Source organism: Trematomus bernacchii, unplaced genomic scaffold, assembly GCF_902827165.1.
Source record: "Trematomus bernacchii unplaced genomic scaffold, fTreBer1.1, whole genome shotgun sequence".
Lineage (NCBI taxonomy): Eukaryota > Metazoa > Chordata > Actinopteri > Perciformes > Nototheniidae > Trematomus > Trematomus bernacchii.
The window spans coordinates 2,194,973-2,212,198 of NW_022987714.1; the positions used below are offsets into that span (position 1 = coordinate 2,194,973).

The 17,226-nt window shown below is 39.5% G+C and overlaps 3 protein-coding genes across 3 annotated transcripts; 2 read left to right on the forward strand and 1 right to left on the reverse strand.

The window, feature by feature from the left end:
* Positions 1-654: 654 nt before the first annotated feature.
* Positions 655-5,910, forward strand: ints14 (integrator complex subunit 14). Its single transcript, XM_034141345.1, has 12 exons — positions 655-721; positions 1,027-1,308; positions 1,459-1,566; positions 1,700-1,855; positions 2,341-2,459; positions 2,563-2,705; positions 2,786-2,878; positions 3,219-3,363; positions 3,494-3,627; positions 3,953-4,071; positions 5,027-5,092; positions 5,176-5,910. Exons 2-12 carry the CDS (start codon positions 1,087-1,089, stop codon positions 5,407-5,409), a joined length of 1,539 nt encoding a protein of 512 aa, XP_033997236.1. The 5' UTR covers positions 655-721; positions 1,027-1,086; the 3' UTR covers positions 5,410-5,910.
* Positions 5,696-11,385, reverse strand: hacd3 (3-hydroxyacyl-CoA dehydratase 3). The gene is made up of 11 exons (XM_034141346.1): positions 11,184-11,385; positions 10,502-10,544; positions 10,338-10,411; positions 10,072-10,236; positions 8,185-8,233; positions 7,954-8,064; positions 7,708-7,835; positions 7,489-7,601; positions 6,691-6,797; positions 6,482-6,613; positions 5,696-6,377 (listed from the first exon to the last, which is right to left on the reverse strand). Exons 1-11 carry the CDS (start codon positions 11,259-11,261, stop codon positions 6,301-6,303), a joined length of 1,077 nt encoding a protein of 358 aa, XP_033997237.1. The 5' UTR covers positions 11,262-11,385; the 3' UTR covers positions 5,696-6,300.
* Positions 11,386-11,462: 77 nt separating this feature from the next.
* On the forward strand, positions 11,463-16,541 carry ppcdc (phosphopantothenoylcysteine decarboxylase). Its single transcript, XM_034141999.1, has 5 exons — positions 11,463-11,686; positions 13,053-13,148; positions 13,592-13,720; positions 13,826-13,994; positions 15,719-16,541. Exons 1-5 carry the CDS (start codon positions 11,543-11,545, stop codon positions 15,811-15,813), a joined length of 633 nt encoding a protein of 210 aa, XP_033997890.1. The 5' UTR covers positions 11,463-11,542; the 3' UTR covers positions 15,814-16,541.
* The last annotated feature ends 685 nt before the right edge of the window (positions 16,542-17,226 follow it).

The window sequence follows — 17,226 nt, forward strand, 5'->3', positions numbered from 1 at the left end:
AAGGTATGAACATAGGCTATTCGTGTTCTGTACAAAAGTCATTCTCCACCTGTCACAAACAATAAAGCATTTTAACACCATTACTTTCACAAAGAAATTGGAACCACAATTGCAGGACGATGATAGTTATGGATTATGTATACCCCGAGTCTAAGAGGATTATGTTCACTGTCGTAATTTATAAACCTGGTCATTGGAGCCTGACAGACGGTTGCATGATTGTTTCTTTTTAATATTAAATGACCGTACAACACACAGTGACAGGCTGCCTTACCTTAAATCGGACGATTCTCACTCACTAGTTTAATCATAGGATTCACCAACGTTTTAAATCCTAGGACTCTTACCAAATCATTAGATGCCAAAAATTAAATGTGCATTTCTGGCATGGTACCATATTCCTCTTGGACGAGCTTTCACAATCCTCACTTTTACAACAAGCACAGTTTTTTTTGGACCAAAACAATTTCTCATTTTCCAGACCCCGCCCCTGGATGTTAAATCTATACTCAAACCTTGAATGTATTATTTATTTGCTTTTGTCATAAAATAAATAATTATTGTATTTCCCTGTTAATGTCATGTTGTCTGTTATCTTCAGTATAGAACTATCTAAAATCACATAGGAACTATTTATTCTAGAGACTGCGGTCACCCGGACGGAAGTAGCGTTGCACCTTACAACACAAACAACACTGGATGGCGAGCGAAACGTTGAATGGCACGTATATATTAATATTGTTCTTGTATAAATCATTCACTATATAGTGTAACTTATAGATAATCATCATCTCACGCTCGTTAAATATCAAGCAACATAGTTATTTCATTATGTTTCAAAATGCTAGCGTAAATTAGCTGAACAACTAGCCAACATTAGCTAACAGTAATCTGCTGTGACATGTCTTCTGTTCAGCTTTCAACGTAGTTACTGGTCGTTGTTTGTTCAAATGCATTTCAGAGACAGATGCCACATATTTTTAATATAGCTAACTCCTGCATCTTTGTTTGTTTCTTTTCCTTCAGTGGGAGCACGTTGGAGGGTACTTTAATTCTAATCCTGGTGGTCTTTATAAGCAGTAAACCATGCCTACCGTGATCCTCATGGACGTGTCTCTGTCCATGACTCGGCCGGTGTCACTGGACGGCAGCGACGAGTTCCAGAGGAAGAACCTGGCTGTCCACGGACTAAATATGTTATTTGAACACATGGCCTCAAACTACCGCCTGGAGTTCACATCACTGATGGCCTTTTCTTCCCTCTGGGAGCTCTTGGTGCCTTTCACTAGAGATTACAATGCATTACAGGTAAAATGATAACAATGTGCATCAAATGACGCCTGGTAATCGAAGCATATGTTGCTCTCCTGATTAACCACCTGCGTTTACATCAGTGAAAACCAGTCTGACTTTGGAGTAGATTTAAGGATTTTCTAATAGATTTTTTTGTGTGTGCAGGAGGCTTTGGGCAACCTGGAGGACTATGACAAGACTTGTGTTGAATCAGCTCTTAATGGAGTTAGTAGCGTGGTACAGCAGGAGTGGGGCAGTGCCTGTCCCTGTCAGGTAATGTTGTCTTTATACAAGATCATCAGACATCCCTTTGATTTATAAAGCTGGTATTTTTTTTCAAAAGTGATTTCAGCCATTTATTCTTACAGACGATTATGTTGATGTACCCCCTTACTTTGTCCTGCAGGTGGTGCTAGTCACTGATGGATCTCTTGGTATTGGAAAGGGTTCCCTTCGTCAATCCCTCCAATCACTGAAGCATCGTGCAGATGACAAGAAGTTCCCCCTTCCTTTCCCCTTCCCAACAAAAATGTTCATCATGTCTATAGCCAATGCAGAGGAGGTACTGAGCGAGTCAACATTTACTTTCTATTAGCTTGTATCCTGATCTGGACACAGTCAGTGTAAAATCATGTATTAAATCTGTATTTTACGTCAGCGGCTGGTTATAAACAACATGTTGTAGCCATCTACTTGGTTTTTATATCTTAGATGTTGTTGAATAAATCCTATGATGAGAGAATGGTTGGTTGGTTTGTTGTTGGAAAGAGTTACCAACATGTTTTGCATGGTGATGTACTTAAAGCAGTGGTTTTAAATATTGATCCAATATTTGACTGTGGGAAAAAGGTGTGAATTTTCCTCCACTACGTCTGAATTCAAACTTTAAATATTTTTATTTTAGCACATTCATTTTTTGTGTAATTTCTGTCAAGTAGCAACACTTTTCTCCAGTGTACCTTGAAACCATGTAAAATAAAAGCTAGTTAGTGCTTGCAATAAATGTCCCAGCTGTTCAATGCCACCTCCTTTCTTGTGTACTTGCAGCTCCAATCGACTGATGCCATGAACAACTTGGAGGAGCTACTTCATCTCAGCGGCGGTGATGGACAGATCTTCACTATGGAGGGACCTCTTTGCATGAAGAGTGTACAGGCCATGTTTGGGTAAGATATCAAATGGGGAAATAGTCCAGAATTTGTTTAACTTCTTGTGTTATCTGTTTACTTAGGTGCCTTTGAACATGTTTCTTTTTTTGTTTGTCTTCAGGAGGCTGATTGATCACGCGTACTCTCCCTTCCATGCGGTCCTGCATTGTGGGAACCTGTCCTCAGACGTTCAGGTGTTCCCTCGGCCGGAGCCTATAGTGATGGATGAAGAGGTGGACCCCATGCCGCGCTCCATCAATCCAGGTACCTAGATTGTCTCAAACGTCAGTTCACGTTAATCCATGTTTTGCTATAACTCATCTTTGTTCTGTTTTCTGTTTCAGATTTGGAATTAGTGGGCTTCATTGAAATTGCTGATATATCCAGTCCTCCTGTTATATCCAGACACTTGGTACTGCCTATTAATGTAAACAAAGGTTAGTGGGTTTTTTTGTCCTTTTGTTTTAGAAAAAATAAACTTATATTTCATGTCAGCTGTATAGCTCATTGATTTTGGTGTAACTAATTTTAGCAAAAATATTCTCTGATTATCTCTGAGGAGTGGAAGGTTTGAAACCAGTTTCCCCCCCGTTGTTTATTTCCCTACATCTAAACGTTGTTGTCTTTTTGCAACCAGCAGCAGCAGAAAAAAAATCAGCGTTGTTCTTTAAACCTTTGTCGGGTGAAGCCCGGCTTAAAACACAATCAATGAGCTCTCAGAATGCCACATGTCAGGTTTCAGTATTTACAATAAACGTTATACATTTTTGATTTCAGAGGTGGATGAAGTTGGCACAGGAGCCACCGATGAGCTTGAGGAGGAACCCTCTGCCAGTCAAATGGCAGGCAAAAATCCAAACTTCTGTGTACTCTTACATGGCAGCCTTAAAGTGGAGGGCATGGTGGCCCTCGTCCAGCTGGGGTGAGATATATTTAAACATATTTCAATTCTGTTGTGGTCAGAAATTAGTGCATTTAAATATTAAGGCACCTGCAGAATGAAAGGAGTTTTTCATGAAGAAATGGCCTAAACCATGTTTGTTTTTCTTCAGGCCGGAGTGGTACGGCATGCTTTACTCCCAAGCAGACAGCAAGAAGAAGTCGAACCTGATGATGTCTCTGTTTGAGCCTGGGTCGGAGCCTCTGCCTTGGCTGGGCAAGATCACACATTTGGGACCAATATCAGGTAACTCATTACCCCAGACCTGACAAACTGCATTTTTCACAACAAAACAAAGGGTCTCTTAAGCATATTGTTCGAATACTATATGGTTTATTTTTCCTGAAGGCATAATTTAATATATAAGGTCATTTTAAGGATATTGTTTAACTCTGCATTACAACATAACCTATGACACACTAACCTTGAACAGGTAAATCCTTGTTTTTCTCCTAGAGACCAAAGGCCTCTGTGTTCATAATCAAGCAGTTCATAATTAAACAGTCTATATTTGGCTGGCATTCAATGTGTGGCTTCACTCTGATGTTTTCTGACCCTCGTTGTATTTCAGAGGCAGCAGAAAATCCCTATGGAGAGGATGACAGTAAAAGTCCTTTCCCTCTGCAGCCTTCAGTCAAACGAAGCTATGCGCAGAATGTCACGGTGTGGATCAAGGCCAGTGGGCTACAGGTACTGGAAAATCACTGGAAACAAGCACTGTTGTTTGTTAAAGTCTTTTATGATTAATGTCCACATGCCATATTTCAGAGAGACTGTTTTCCATTAAAGGTGGGGTAGGTAAGTTTGAGAAACCGGCTCGAGATACACTTTTTGTTATATTCCATGGAATGCTCTTAGCATCCCGATAGCAATGAATATCTTAAGTGCTTTGACAAAAGATCCATAAAATGTCATCTGTGGAAGCCGTAGTACTGTAAAAAGTACAACCAATCATTTTAGCCGGCCCGGCTAAAATAACTGGATGGCCTACCTGCCTGTCAGCCTTCCATCTGTGCACAAACTTATCTCGTGCCCTCATTGGTCATGTGCGCGTTCGTGTGTGTTGGAGGCGGGGCTCTATAAGGAAGTGGCAGATTTTCTCCGGTCGTGTATTTTCAAATTCTAGCGATCTCGAGCTGGTTTCTCCAAAATTACCTACCCCACCTTTAATACATTATAGCTAGGACCTTTTATAAATTAAAAGTATCATCATATTTTTATGAATTCTGCGCATTGAAGTAGACTTCACAGGCTCCTATGGAGTCTATAGGGCTCATAGGAAGGCCTGCAACTAACAATTATTGTCTATCAATGAATATGCCAATTATTTTCTCCATTAATCGTTTGGTCTATAGAATGTCAGCCCCAGATTCTAAGGTGATGTCATCTAATCCCAAACCCAGAAGATATTTTAATTTAAAATATATTGACTTTAATATGAAATAAAACGGGGAATAGCTATGAATCTCCATATTTGGGAGGCTGAAAACAGTAGAAGCTTGTTTGTAAGATATACCACTAGAGCCTTTACCATATGTTTGGTTTAAAGGAGTTGTTGAATGAGTGTTTCTGTAAAAATGAGTCGAATGTTTAAAGGGTCATTTCTGGTCATCATTGACTATTTATTGTTGTTTTCCTATTACAGACTGATGTGCAGAAGATCCTGAGGAATGCAAGGAAGCTGCCTGATAAAACTCAAACCTTCTACAAGGTAAATCTAGCTGAAAATGTCTCTTAACTTAGAACTTGATCTATATTTTCCATCAAATTAATGACGCTTTTCCAATGTGTCAGGAGCTGAACCGTCTGCGTAAGGCTGCGTTGGCGTTCGGTTTCTGGGAGCTCCTGAAGGGCGTGGCCGACCTGCTGGAGAGAGAGTGCACCCTGCTGCCCGACTCGGCCCACCCTGACGCTGCCTTCCAGCTGTCCCACGCCGCACAGCAGCTCAAACTGGCCAGCACCGGGGACTCCCAGTACGCTGCTTTTGATCACAATATTGCTCCCATGCACACGGACTTCTCCAGCTGAGCCTCGTCTGAAAGAGTGAAGAATTGACTGAAATCTAGCAACATCAGCCTTTGTGGACCAACGATGACACAGCGTCTGTTGTTGTGCTGAATGTTGTTTAAAGGACTCAAAGGGGCCGCTTCAGAAACTGTGTGGACCCAGGATGAGTCAGTGTGATAACGTGCACTCCTTCTTTGATACTGCCTGAAAATGGTTAAATGTACCTTGTGAAGGTTTTGTAAAATGTTAGCGTGTACATATTTTTTTACATGTTCCTTTGTAGGACCTTTTTCACAAATTGACTAGATTTAAATTTCCTTTTTATTCATTGTCAAGTAAACATATCAAACTTGGCTTTCAAAATTCATATAATTGTCAAAATACAAATTCTACAAAGCAGGTTATTGAGCTAAAGGGACAAAAGCCCCTCTGTATTTGAGCAGTCACCAGTGTAATGGTCCCTGAGGTTTGTGGGATGTTTCAGAAATCTGGACTGATAACGAATACAGTATTTGTTGAGAACTTTGTACTTTCTTCATTCATACACACATACTTATTATAAACGACATCAGGAGTGGTAGACTGCATTAAGAAACACCAACAATATCAAAAGGAAAATAAATGGAATCACATGTGTATACTTTTTATGGCTTATTATTACATCTTTTAACTAATCTACAAAACATTTTTTTTAAATACCAGAGGAATTAATCAGGAAATGAGACGTCAGTGCAATGATGAAATGTTGCATCATCTGTGGGTTGTTCAGGGTGAACACTAATTCAATTGTTTTAGTAAGAAAAACTATGGATAAGGAAATCGTCTTCATAACAAACAGTTTGACCTGAAACATGGTTTGAAACCGTTTAACCAGAACCAGGCAGGCAGTAGAGGTGTTGTTTGTTCTGAATCTCAATTAGCTTTCCTCTTTTTGGTACGGAAACGCCTCTTCCTCTGCTTGTAGAGATGACGAAAGTTGATAAGCAGTCCTAAAATAGAAACCCAAAGATTGATATTAGTACAAAAAAGCTGACATTAGAAGATAATATATGCTCAAATGTGTATATAGATAATGATGTATGTGCAAACTTACCAAGAAACATGAGGACCAGATAGATGTACAGGACGAAAGAGAAGCTGATGGAAGTACCGAGGGCTTTCGGCAGAGGAATGCTGAAGAGTTTGGTCTCATCAAAGATGGGAATGGATTGTATTACAGCAACAGCTATAGGGATTTAGAGACACTTTAGTACTTGTATGTGATTATTTTGTATTGATACCAAGAGACGTAAACAAGCTCACCTTCTGCTAAAACACCTAATGGATACAGTGGTATCCAGATTGTGTACCGCAGCCATGTCAGAGTTTTCCACTCTGTGTTGAAGCAGCCCAGCATGTAAAATGGATACCTAAAATTGGAGATTAATGTTATTTGATGGAGGAAACAAGACTCAACTGAGGCATCTTTATAACAATGTAGGCTAAATGATCTGCTTGCTGTTCTGTTGATTATTGTAACACCAACTTCTGCTGAGAAAACCTTAACCTCAAACCTTAGTCAGGTTGAGTCTGTGACTTTGCTGCAACAAGGGGATCTTCACTGCATTTTTACTGCACTTGTTGAGTCAACATTTAATGCCACAAAACAGCGTTTCCATGTGTTGTAGGACTGCAGCTATTTATTATTTTCACTATCAAATAATCTGTCACGAGTCATTCTGTCTGATCTATAAAGCATTGGAAAACAGTGTGAAGTCATTATGAGCACAATATGAGGCCATTAAATGTCTTGTTTTCTCCTACTAACAGTCAAAACACAAAAATATATATTTAACTATAATTTAAGGACAAGAAAAGCAACCAATTCTCATATTTTAGAAACCGGTACCATCAAATGTTTGTCCTTTGTATGACATACATTTACAACATTGTTTAAACTTATATATCTTATTGAAAACAAAATCCACAATTCAGCAAAAGGATTTATATATACTGGCTTCATACAAAAGATTGGTCTAGGACTTGAAAAGAAACGTCAGCCTTTACCTCGTCCAATGAAGTGACTGTTCACCAACCATGACGATGCAGATGCTTACTTACCGCACAATCTCAATGGCACTCCACAGATAGAAGACGAAGAACACAACGGGCCGGTTGTGCATTTCTTCCAAACTACCAAAAATAATGAAGAGGACAAAATTCCTTCCAACCACCTAATAAGAGAACAAAACCCATAAAAATAAGTACTTGCATTCAAAATGAATCAGCTCTTTGTAACACAAAGCAGGTTTCACTTCACATCAAACAAGCCTTGCATACCTGTATAAGAGTTGGAATAACACCCGAGTGGACGACACCAAAAGCAGCGTTGAGGACTTCGACTGCAGCCAAGATCTGGCAGAAGAACATCACGTCCGATATGGTGTGAAATGTGTCGTAGAGAGAATCTGGAAAGAGAGAGTATTATTATAAATAATCATTCTTTCCATGGTATTTGTGAACAAATCGATCACAGAAGAAAAACAATAGCAAATGTAAAGCCACAGCAGTTTTAGTTTTTCTCACCTTGGCCAAAGATGAAGAGCCGCACGGTCATGTTGACAAAGATCCATGAAAAACCAAGAAACTGCACCAGGTTATAGACAAACAGAAAGGCTGTTTTCAGGCTGATAGACCCTGGAACATTTGAAAGAACAAAAAAACATTGAAGCAACCAACATCAACTTGCTTGATTAATGTTATATGAAAAAGACTACAGCGAAAAACCTCAAAGAATCATGGGAGATGTGCACTCACCTTCTTCTTCTTTATGCCTGGAAGCCTTCAGCCTGTTCTTTTTCTCCTCCTTTTTTAAGAAAAATTAAATAAAATGTAGGTTAATACGTTTTCAATCTTTGCTTTCTGTATCAATATTACTATCTTAATAATGTAGTCATTTGAATTATTGAGTATGTTATTTAACCATCTGTTAAATATACAGTATTACAATATCCCGCTGATGCAATAACTTAAAGGTCCCCGATTATACTGTTTTTCATCAATATATTACAGGTCTCAGATATATACAAACATGTCTCTGAAGTGTTTGGCTCCAAACACCAAACAGATCATACATTGTAGCATCCCATGAACCCCTCTCTTTCAGCCCTGTTTCAAAAGTGCTGATTCTGTGTCTTTTACTTCAGATGAAAATAAGGAGCCACTCCCCACGCCCCTCTGAGAGATATTTGGTTAAAAAGAACCCAATGGTGCTCTAGTACCCCTTTCACACCAACGGTGTTTCAGGGCCGGTTCGGTGCTGGTGCTTGAAAAGCACCGGGTTTTCCTGTTCACACCGCAGCGGAGCAGCGTCATAGCTCCGGAATCCGGTTCGTTTCGAGCACCAAAAAGTTGTCCGTCTAGAAGCAAGAACCGCATACGTCACGCTTACGTCGGAGGGGGGCGAGATTAACCTGAGCTAACACTTAAGGCGAGTACGGCAAATAAAAGTTGTAACAAGCAGTAGTGCTGAGCAAAGTGACTAGAACGCAACCACACACTTGTTAAAAAAAACACACTTTATAAAGTCAGGCAACACTAACCAGGCTTCGTGTGATTCTGTTTATTTGTACCTTACTTTGACCATCCGTTCGCTGTTATTGATCATTGTGGAGAGCAGGCAGACGTTTGTTATTATAGCAGCTATCGGATGGAATCAATACATGGGCTGCACAGGTTGTCATGTCCGACTATCACAAGTAGAATCATAATGAAAAATACGTCGGTAAAATGTGCCTGTAGAAAACTGCTTAGCAAGTAGTCAGTTTAGCTTCGGTTGCTATGCTAACATCACCCATGTTATACCAGAGAAACTTTCATAACAGCGTTGTGATGCCAAACAGCGTCAATTCAGACTGACACCAAACAGCGTCAATTCAGACTGACACACATTCACTTAAGGGGAACTGGGGATATGTATCAGCTGCTTGTGTGACAGTCAGACAGTGAATACTTTAGAGCCGTGTGAGCTAACCCGGAGCTAACGGGAGAATACACTCCCGTTGAAGAGCAGCCGGCCAGCACTGCAGCGGTCGGTAAATGCCGCTGAAACACATTAATAAACAATGAACCACGGCACTCTGGAGAAAAGTATAAGGTTGGAGAAGTCGTTATTTAATTTAATCTGGCTTCGTATGATTAAAAGCAACGCAGTCCCCGGCCCGTTGTTGTTGTGAAGTGAGCTCCGGCGTTGGGGAGAAACTCAGCGACGTAAACTGTGACGTCATGACGCAGCAGCGGCAGCACCAGTCGGGCTCTGAGCGGTGTGAAAAGAGCCGGCGCTAAACCGAAGAACCGGTTCTGAACCAGAAAAGCTCTAGCACGGAGCTTGAACCGGAGTTGCGTTGGTGTGAAAGGGGCATAGGAGGAGATTCAGGTGATAATGTGGGGGGGGGGGGGGGGGGGTGTTACCTTGGTTGGTGATTGGCTAATGGTTACACAAGCCAAAACATCTTTATGACATCATTAAGTGGCCCAAATCTGATCAGCTCATTTTCAGACAGGTCTTTATATATCAGGACAAAAAGTGAGCAAATCTTTTTTTCCTGAAACTTTCAGAATCTCTTTACACAGAGGGGACACAAGTTTATGTATAAAAGACATGAACAAGTGGATTTTGCATAATAGGTGACCTTTAAATCTTACTTTTTCCCGGATCTCCATCTCAGCATCCGACTCGTCCAGCCAGCGGTCAAAGTCCGGAGCCAGGAACACCGGTTTGCGCTCCTTCAGCGTCAGTCTCTCCCACCAGCCGTGCTGCCCTTTCTTCACCGTGATGCTCACCTGGCGCTGCGTGGACCTGTGGATCACCTGCAGACAGATTCATTTATAGAGCACAGTCAGCAAAACTAGAAGGAATAAGAAGAAAGGAGCAGCAGATAACTAGGAGTGGTGTTTAAATAGAGACATACCTCTGGCTTTACTGGTGAAAGAAACTCCAAGCTAAACTCGTATTCATTTTGTCCTTTCGCACCATGGCCCTGGGCTACACACACACAAAAAAGAAAAGAAATGTCACAAATCATTCATTTCCTAAAACATTTGCATTGTCAAATAAACATGAAATGTATGTTACCTTTAAACTGAAGGATGTTTTCATGGACACGCACATCAATATCCTGCAACAAGAAGCAGAGAGGCAGATGATTAGTTTATACTTCCTCTTAAATATTTAGATTTTAATTAAATAATGATATTACAACCTCAACACAACTGGTTTCAGACAATAACCCTGTTGAATTTGAAGTCAATGCTTCTTTAACACTAATCCATCAACAGTGGATTATAGAGTGCTATAGTGACATTTAACTACCAGCAACACCAATGTGTTGTTCCTTGTTTTAAGACACTCTGGAGGAAATGAGCTGTTTAACAGAATTAACACCCTGTGTCAGATCTTGTTTCCGTTTTCTGTGTAACACCCACAGTAAAGTAACCTGCAGTGCTATCAGGACAAAAAACTATGACCACAATGATGCCACATTTGAAAAGGATAAATTAATTTATGCAACTGACTATAGTATACACACACATTTTATTAAATCCATGACAACATGCCTTAACAGAGGGCTTTGTTAATATCATATCTCGTAAACATGCAAAGTGTGCAGCTACCCAGCGAGGGCAAGTACAGGAACCAGCACACTTCATTTGCCTAATTTAATATGTATAGAGACATACAATAAATGACAAGCCCTGACAGAAGGCATGTTCCTTGGTAAATCTACGTCCTGCATGATACTCTATTGTTAGCTCACCTGAGCGTCTGTCAGCTCCACTCGCAGGTAAATGTCTTCGTGGCGTTGAGCCCAGTAAACGAGGGGTGTGAGCGGCATTGTTCCGCTTTTTGTGTAGATTTTTTTTTAAAGTGTCAGGCTAAACAATGATTAAACTGTCCTCGCTTCATGCTAGCCGTCAGCAAATACCCAGAATATTCTGTGAATGCGCGGGTTCGCCATCTGTCAACGTTACGACGTGCTCGTACACGATACGTCGGTTCTGCTCTCCTCTGATTGGCTGGCAGAACTGGGTGAATATTTACGGAAGTAGCAACCCAGAAGTGGTTTACATGAGAAATACAGCACTTTGCCCACCTTTTTCTTGGTAACATGCTAATATGCAGACAGAGGAGCATGATTCTGGTCTAAAGGCTGGTTTGTTGAAATCTTGTGGGACATTTCGTGTTCTTGTCGGTGTGACGGGAAGTGTTGCAGCCCTGAAACTGCCTGTGTTGGTATCCCAGCTTCTTCAGCTCTCTGGGGTGAGCTGCTTCATATTCATTTCTGTGCAGAGCCTTCTTTAAAGGACTGGATGAAAAGTGAAACAATGAAACTGCTTTAGAGTGAGCTGATGTGTTAAAACTGAAGGTCTATTCAAACTTGATAAAGGAGTACAGACTATGACAAATAAATCAGGACACAGAGGAAATGTCCAAGATGTAGCCACTATCAGTTCTGCCCAACTCTCATTTTACCTAACCAAGTCTCTTTTAATAAACCTGACATTATATCTCAAGCCGAAACATGTTTAAGCGCCAAAACAAAACGCCATCTGAATATAAAACGGACGTCACAGTTTATTTCCTTATCTATAACCCCAAGTGTAGTTTATTTAGATGTTATCGAGAGGTTGTCGTGTTTATGGCTCTGCTTTCAACATGGCATGATAAGGAGCTTGTAATCCTTATTTAAGCAACTGATCCTGATAGCTTAAGGGAGTTGGCAATTACCATACACAGGAATGTCCCAGGCTCCAAGCAAGGGATACACCATAGGGATACACACAATCATTCAGAATAGTGGCTATAATTTAGACTATGATTGGGTCAATGCTTAAGAGTTAAGGATTTGATACGTAATGCTATATCACTGTCTACAGTCTACCTATGTAACATATCCAACAACCATACTCCCATGCATCCTAACACATTGTTTCTCTACATGGTGGCATAACCTCACCCTAACCACAAGATGGAGATGTTGCAGCTGTTAGCCAGCTGTATAAAACAACACGGTTATACTGTTGAACATCCCTCTTATTCAGCGACAGTATTGGTATTTTACTTTCACATCCAGCCGTTTTCCTTTAAATCTTCTCAAAGTACAGTTGGAATAAATGAACAAAGCAGTGGCTGCAGCATACTCGGCAGCATTAGCAGAAGCTGCATTCATGAAAACCTCAACCTGGGTGTCAATGGGAAACTAAAAGAAGAAGTAAAGGAGATGCCTGTATTACTCTTTAACGTGTTTTGCAACAATGCTGAAAAAGGCATCCTTAATATTTGTAATGAGCATTCAGCTTGAGAGACAGAAACTCAAACCCTAGGAATTACACTAAGCAATGAATGTATTTTGATTTGATAATATTGTATAATTAAATGAAATGGCTCTGAGAAGTCAAAACCACATGCCAATGTGTTATTGTGCAACTCTGACGACACAATTCTGAGAAAGGTGTTCATGTATACTAAAGTGCAAGACCCATAAATGTTCTCTCAGACAAAGATCAGTTACTTGCCCTTTGTATGTGTCTCTAATTATTTTTTCCATCTTGTCAATAGCCTAAAGCAATAGAAAAGTGTGCTTTTAAAAACCCTGTGACTGTCACTGTCTTGTTTTATGCTTAAGGTGGACGTAAGAGTAGTCACTACCGAACATGCCAAGCACTTCTACAATCCTGCAGAGGTCTCAGTAAAAATCTACGATGACAAGGATGAGTGGGAGGTAAAAACTAACCTGTCAAATGTCGTAGTTAAGCCATTATGAACTGGCAGCCTACAGCAGTTTCTCAAGCTTGGTGCTACTGATAAGCTGACAAGATTGTGTAAGATTCCTTCAATTTAGATTTGAATAACTGATGTATTAATTTCAGAAGTTGAATCCGTGTGACACATATTTGAACAATTGGAAAACAGTCAATGTCAAGCTCCCTTCATGTTCTTGAAATTAAAATATAAAAGATCACAACGAGTGAATTAAAGTGTGGCGTAAATTATCCAGACATTGCGTAACAGCTATAAAATGGCTGAGGTCAGGAGAATGTTGAGACATAAAAACATGGTCAAGAGCCAGGAAGATTGAGAAACTCTGTCCTAAAGTGTCAAGCTATCTAGAAAGTGAGGAAGTGTTTCTTTTGTTGTGTTCCTGACGGCATGTCTCTGTTCTAGCTGTGGACTCAGAGGTCTGACCCTGTGTTGCACATTGAGCTAAGGCGCTGGGCAGACCTTTTTGTCATTGCCCCCCTTGATGCCAACACTCTTGGAAAAATTGCGAATGGAATTTGTGACAATCTCCTGGTGAGAACATGAAAACATTATCTGACTCCTTACAAAATGTTCTTTCAAATAATAAGTATTTAGATGATTTACTTGAAAAAGTTGATTGGTCTTTGTCATTGGCAGACATGTGTGGTGAGAGCCTGGGACACCAGTCGCCCTCTCCTCTTCTGCCCTGCCATGAATACAGCCATGTGGCAGCATCCCATCACAGCCCAGCAGGTATCCAGGCTCACAGAGTTTGGATATGTGGAAATCCCCTGCATTGCTAAGAAGCTAGTATGTGGAGATGAAGGTGGGTTTTCAGTATAATACAAACGCTAAATATATTAAATGTGTACATGACATCACAAATGCAGTACCTTGTTGGATTGACCAAATCCATATAAATACATTGGAGAGACAAACAGTAGAACAATATATATATTATACTCTACAAGGCATTGTGTTCTTATCAATTTAGTTTTACAATTACTTAGTTGAAATGCAGGTAAAAAAATAAACAATAATGATGATAAATAATTATTACCCGAAATGACAAATAAGTTGTCCTCAAGGGCAGTAATTATTATCATCACACCCAAAGGTAAATACATATTTTTGCACGAGAAAGGGGTAATTTAGGTTAGGTTGTAGAAAGGTTCTAAGAAATTCCAGAAAAATGTTTTGGCAATTCAGCACTCACAACAGGAAAGAATGAAACAGAGGAATCAATAAAACACAAACACAGATATAGTTGATCAATTATTATTTCGTTGTACAACAATCAATAATAATGAGGAAACATTACCTTTGCTTTCAAGCAGTGATAGTAATGCTCCGACGAGTACAAGAATCACACAGCATATATATACGTTTTCCAAATGGACGCACACACAATTTTCCTTACATTAACTAATGCACGGATATGTTCCAGATGTCGAAAGGTCATTATCTCATGACCTATTTAGGAGTAATTCATATCTTGTCAGGATATGAACCACCTAACTAACAAACTAACTGTATTATAATCTGAGTAGCGCCTCTTTGTACTTCATCTGACCTTGGCGTCAGCTCACTTAAAATGAATAATTAGCAGAGACGATGGGCCTCTTGGCTCTGGAAACTATAATTCAATAATATACCTAGTTATATTGACCAGGCATAAGACTGATATAACAAGATCTGCTTCCACCAGTGGTTCAACTTCTCACCAAATGTAGTTGCCCGGTACATTGAGACATCTCTGTTGTGTGAGTCCAGCTGCAGCTAAGCACACATCTTATTTCAGACAAAAATGTTCAACCTGAGAGGACAGTGACGCGGCTTTCTGTTTAGTGTTAATCTGGTAGGTTTTAAAGAGAAATGTAAGAAGACAATTTATAAATGCCCTACCTACTTATTTGTCAACATGTGTTAGTATAAAGGAAAGGTGCAGCAGAAGACTAATTGTCAAGAATATCGCTTGGGGAAAGTACACCTTAGTGCAAGTGGTTCTTCAAGCTTATCAGCTGGCTGCAAATAGTTTTTAATGTCTTATGTACCTCCTATGCGTTGTCAACTATCTGTGGTTTTGTGATAAACAATGACAATGGCTGATGCTCTAATGACTTAGTCTCACTTAATTGGTTGTAATCATCAAGGAATCTTGGTAAGCTACTCCATCAACTAAAGGTTAATCTTTTCTTCAGTGACCTTTTTGCACTCATACACACCAAGTGCGGAAGCTGTTGGAAAAACGAACAAAACGCACACAAAACATAAAAATAACTATCAACCGATAACCAAATTACAAATGAAGATTATGAACTTTGTTATAACGGTTTTTTTTATCAGCAATCAGTATCAAATATAACTCTTTCTACAGTGTACCATCACATCCATAGACTAATAGATATCTGAAAATCCTTTGCTTAGAATTAGTTGCAGAAGCAGGGTAAGTTTGTAATACCAGCATAATATGTCTCTGCACAACACCATGTGTTCCCTCTTCTGTGCGGAATGTGTTTGTGTAACTCTGTTTCTGTTACTCTGTTGCAGGTAAAGGGGCCATGGCAGAGGTATCCACTATTGTCAGTGTTGTCAAACAATATCTTCCGATACCAGATGAGTCATCTCAGAAAACATCCACGTAACATCTTATTGTAAAATTAGGGTTGCACTATACAAGACAAATATCAAATAATCCTGTTTGCTTGTCTTCAACAGACATGATAAACTGCTTTTATCTATTTGACCTCTTCTAGTTGGGAATGTGTGGGTTTGTACTTACCTTCACTGACAACTACCTGAGTTTTGTTGCATGGCCTGAACATGCAAATGTTCTTAAACCCATTAACACACAAACACTTAAACACATATAAGTACAACTATTTGTTATTATCTTCCTTTACTCAGCAAGTGCAACCTTTGCAGCATGATGAGCCAGAGTAGCAAGAAAGACTTGTTTGGGAGTGTCATTTTATCAATGGCTATAAAAACGATTTAGTGCAGGGTTTTTTACATAAAACGTCTATACATTATTAAATGATACAGACAAAGATATTAAACCCTTAGCCATTTCTGCTGTGACGCAATAATCCCAATGTATGATAGTACATTTCTGTGGTTCACAAAGCAATATTTCATTAGTGACATTTAATCAAGCTCATGTAAATAAATGGAAAAATATAGTTCATGGTATAACACTTGTTATAGGCACATCATTTTGTACAAATAAGATCAAATAATATTCCGTCTTTAAAAAAGTAATGGTGATCTATGGGCTTGTCATCGACACACTGTTGTGTCTTCGACAACACAAATGGAAAAATACTGTCGGTGTCAAAGGTGAATGACATTTGGATTAAAAACTGAAATTCAACCACGTTTGTGAACATTTTATTTACTTGATTTTTCTTAATAGCAAAATGCCTCTGTTAAGGTAAAAGGGTTTCTTGTTATTTTTTTGTGATATTTGGTTTCATCAGCAAATTGTGGAATTTCAAACATTTTGTCAGTGGAGATATCAGATGTTTACTGTATAGATGCAACATATGTGTACTTGAGAAAACGGTCATTAGGCAATAAAAAGTCACCAAATGCACGCCCTTATAAGGTCATCCATTTAAGTGCGCACAACGCTCTCCTTATTTGAGTATTTAGAAGATGTCATGGCTCCTGAGGGGTTAATTATGTGAGATAAGCAGCGGAAACGTTCCCGTAAGGCAGACTGGCTTTACTGCATACATAACATCAACGTGTCAACTGAGGAATGGATGTTCTAGAGTCATGACCATTGGGTACTAGTCGTGTCTTTTTTTAGTAAACATACTTTTATTTTATTTATGCTGACACCATTCCAGTTTAATATTTGGTGTATAGGTGTTTATGATGATATAAAGAAGGGTATTTATATGGGTTGTACGGCTTTTTCACCATGACTTTTCACCATGACTCTAAGCGCCAAAGGTCAAAAGTGAAGAAACCCCATGGTTAACATAGCGTTAGACCTGCTTATCTCTTGAAAGCCCTCCATCTCCTAACACAGCAGTCTGAATTGTGTCAAG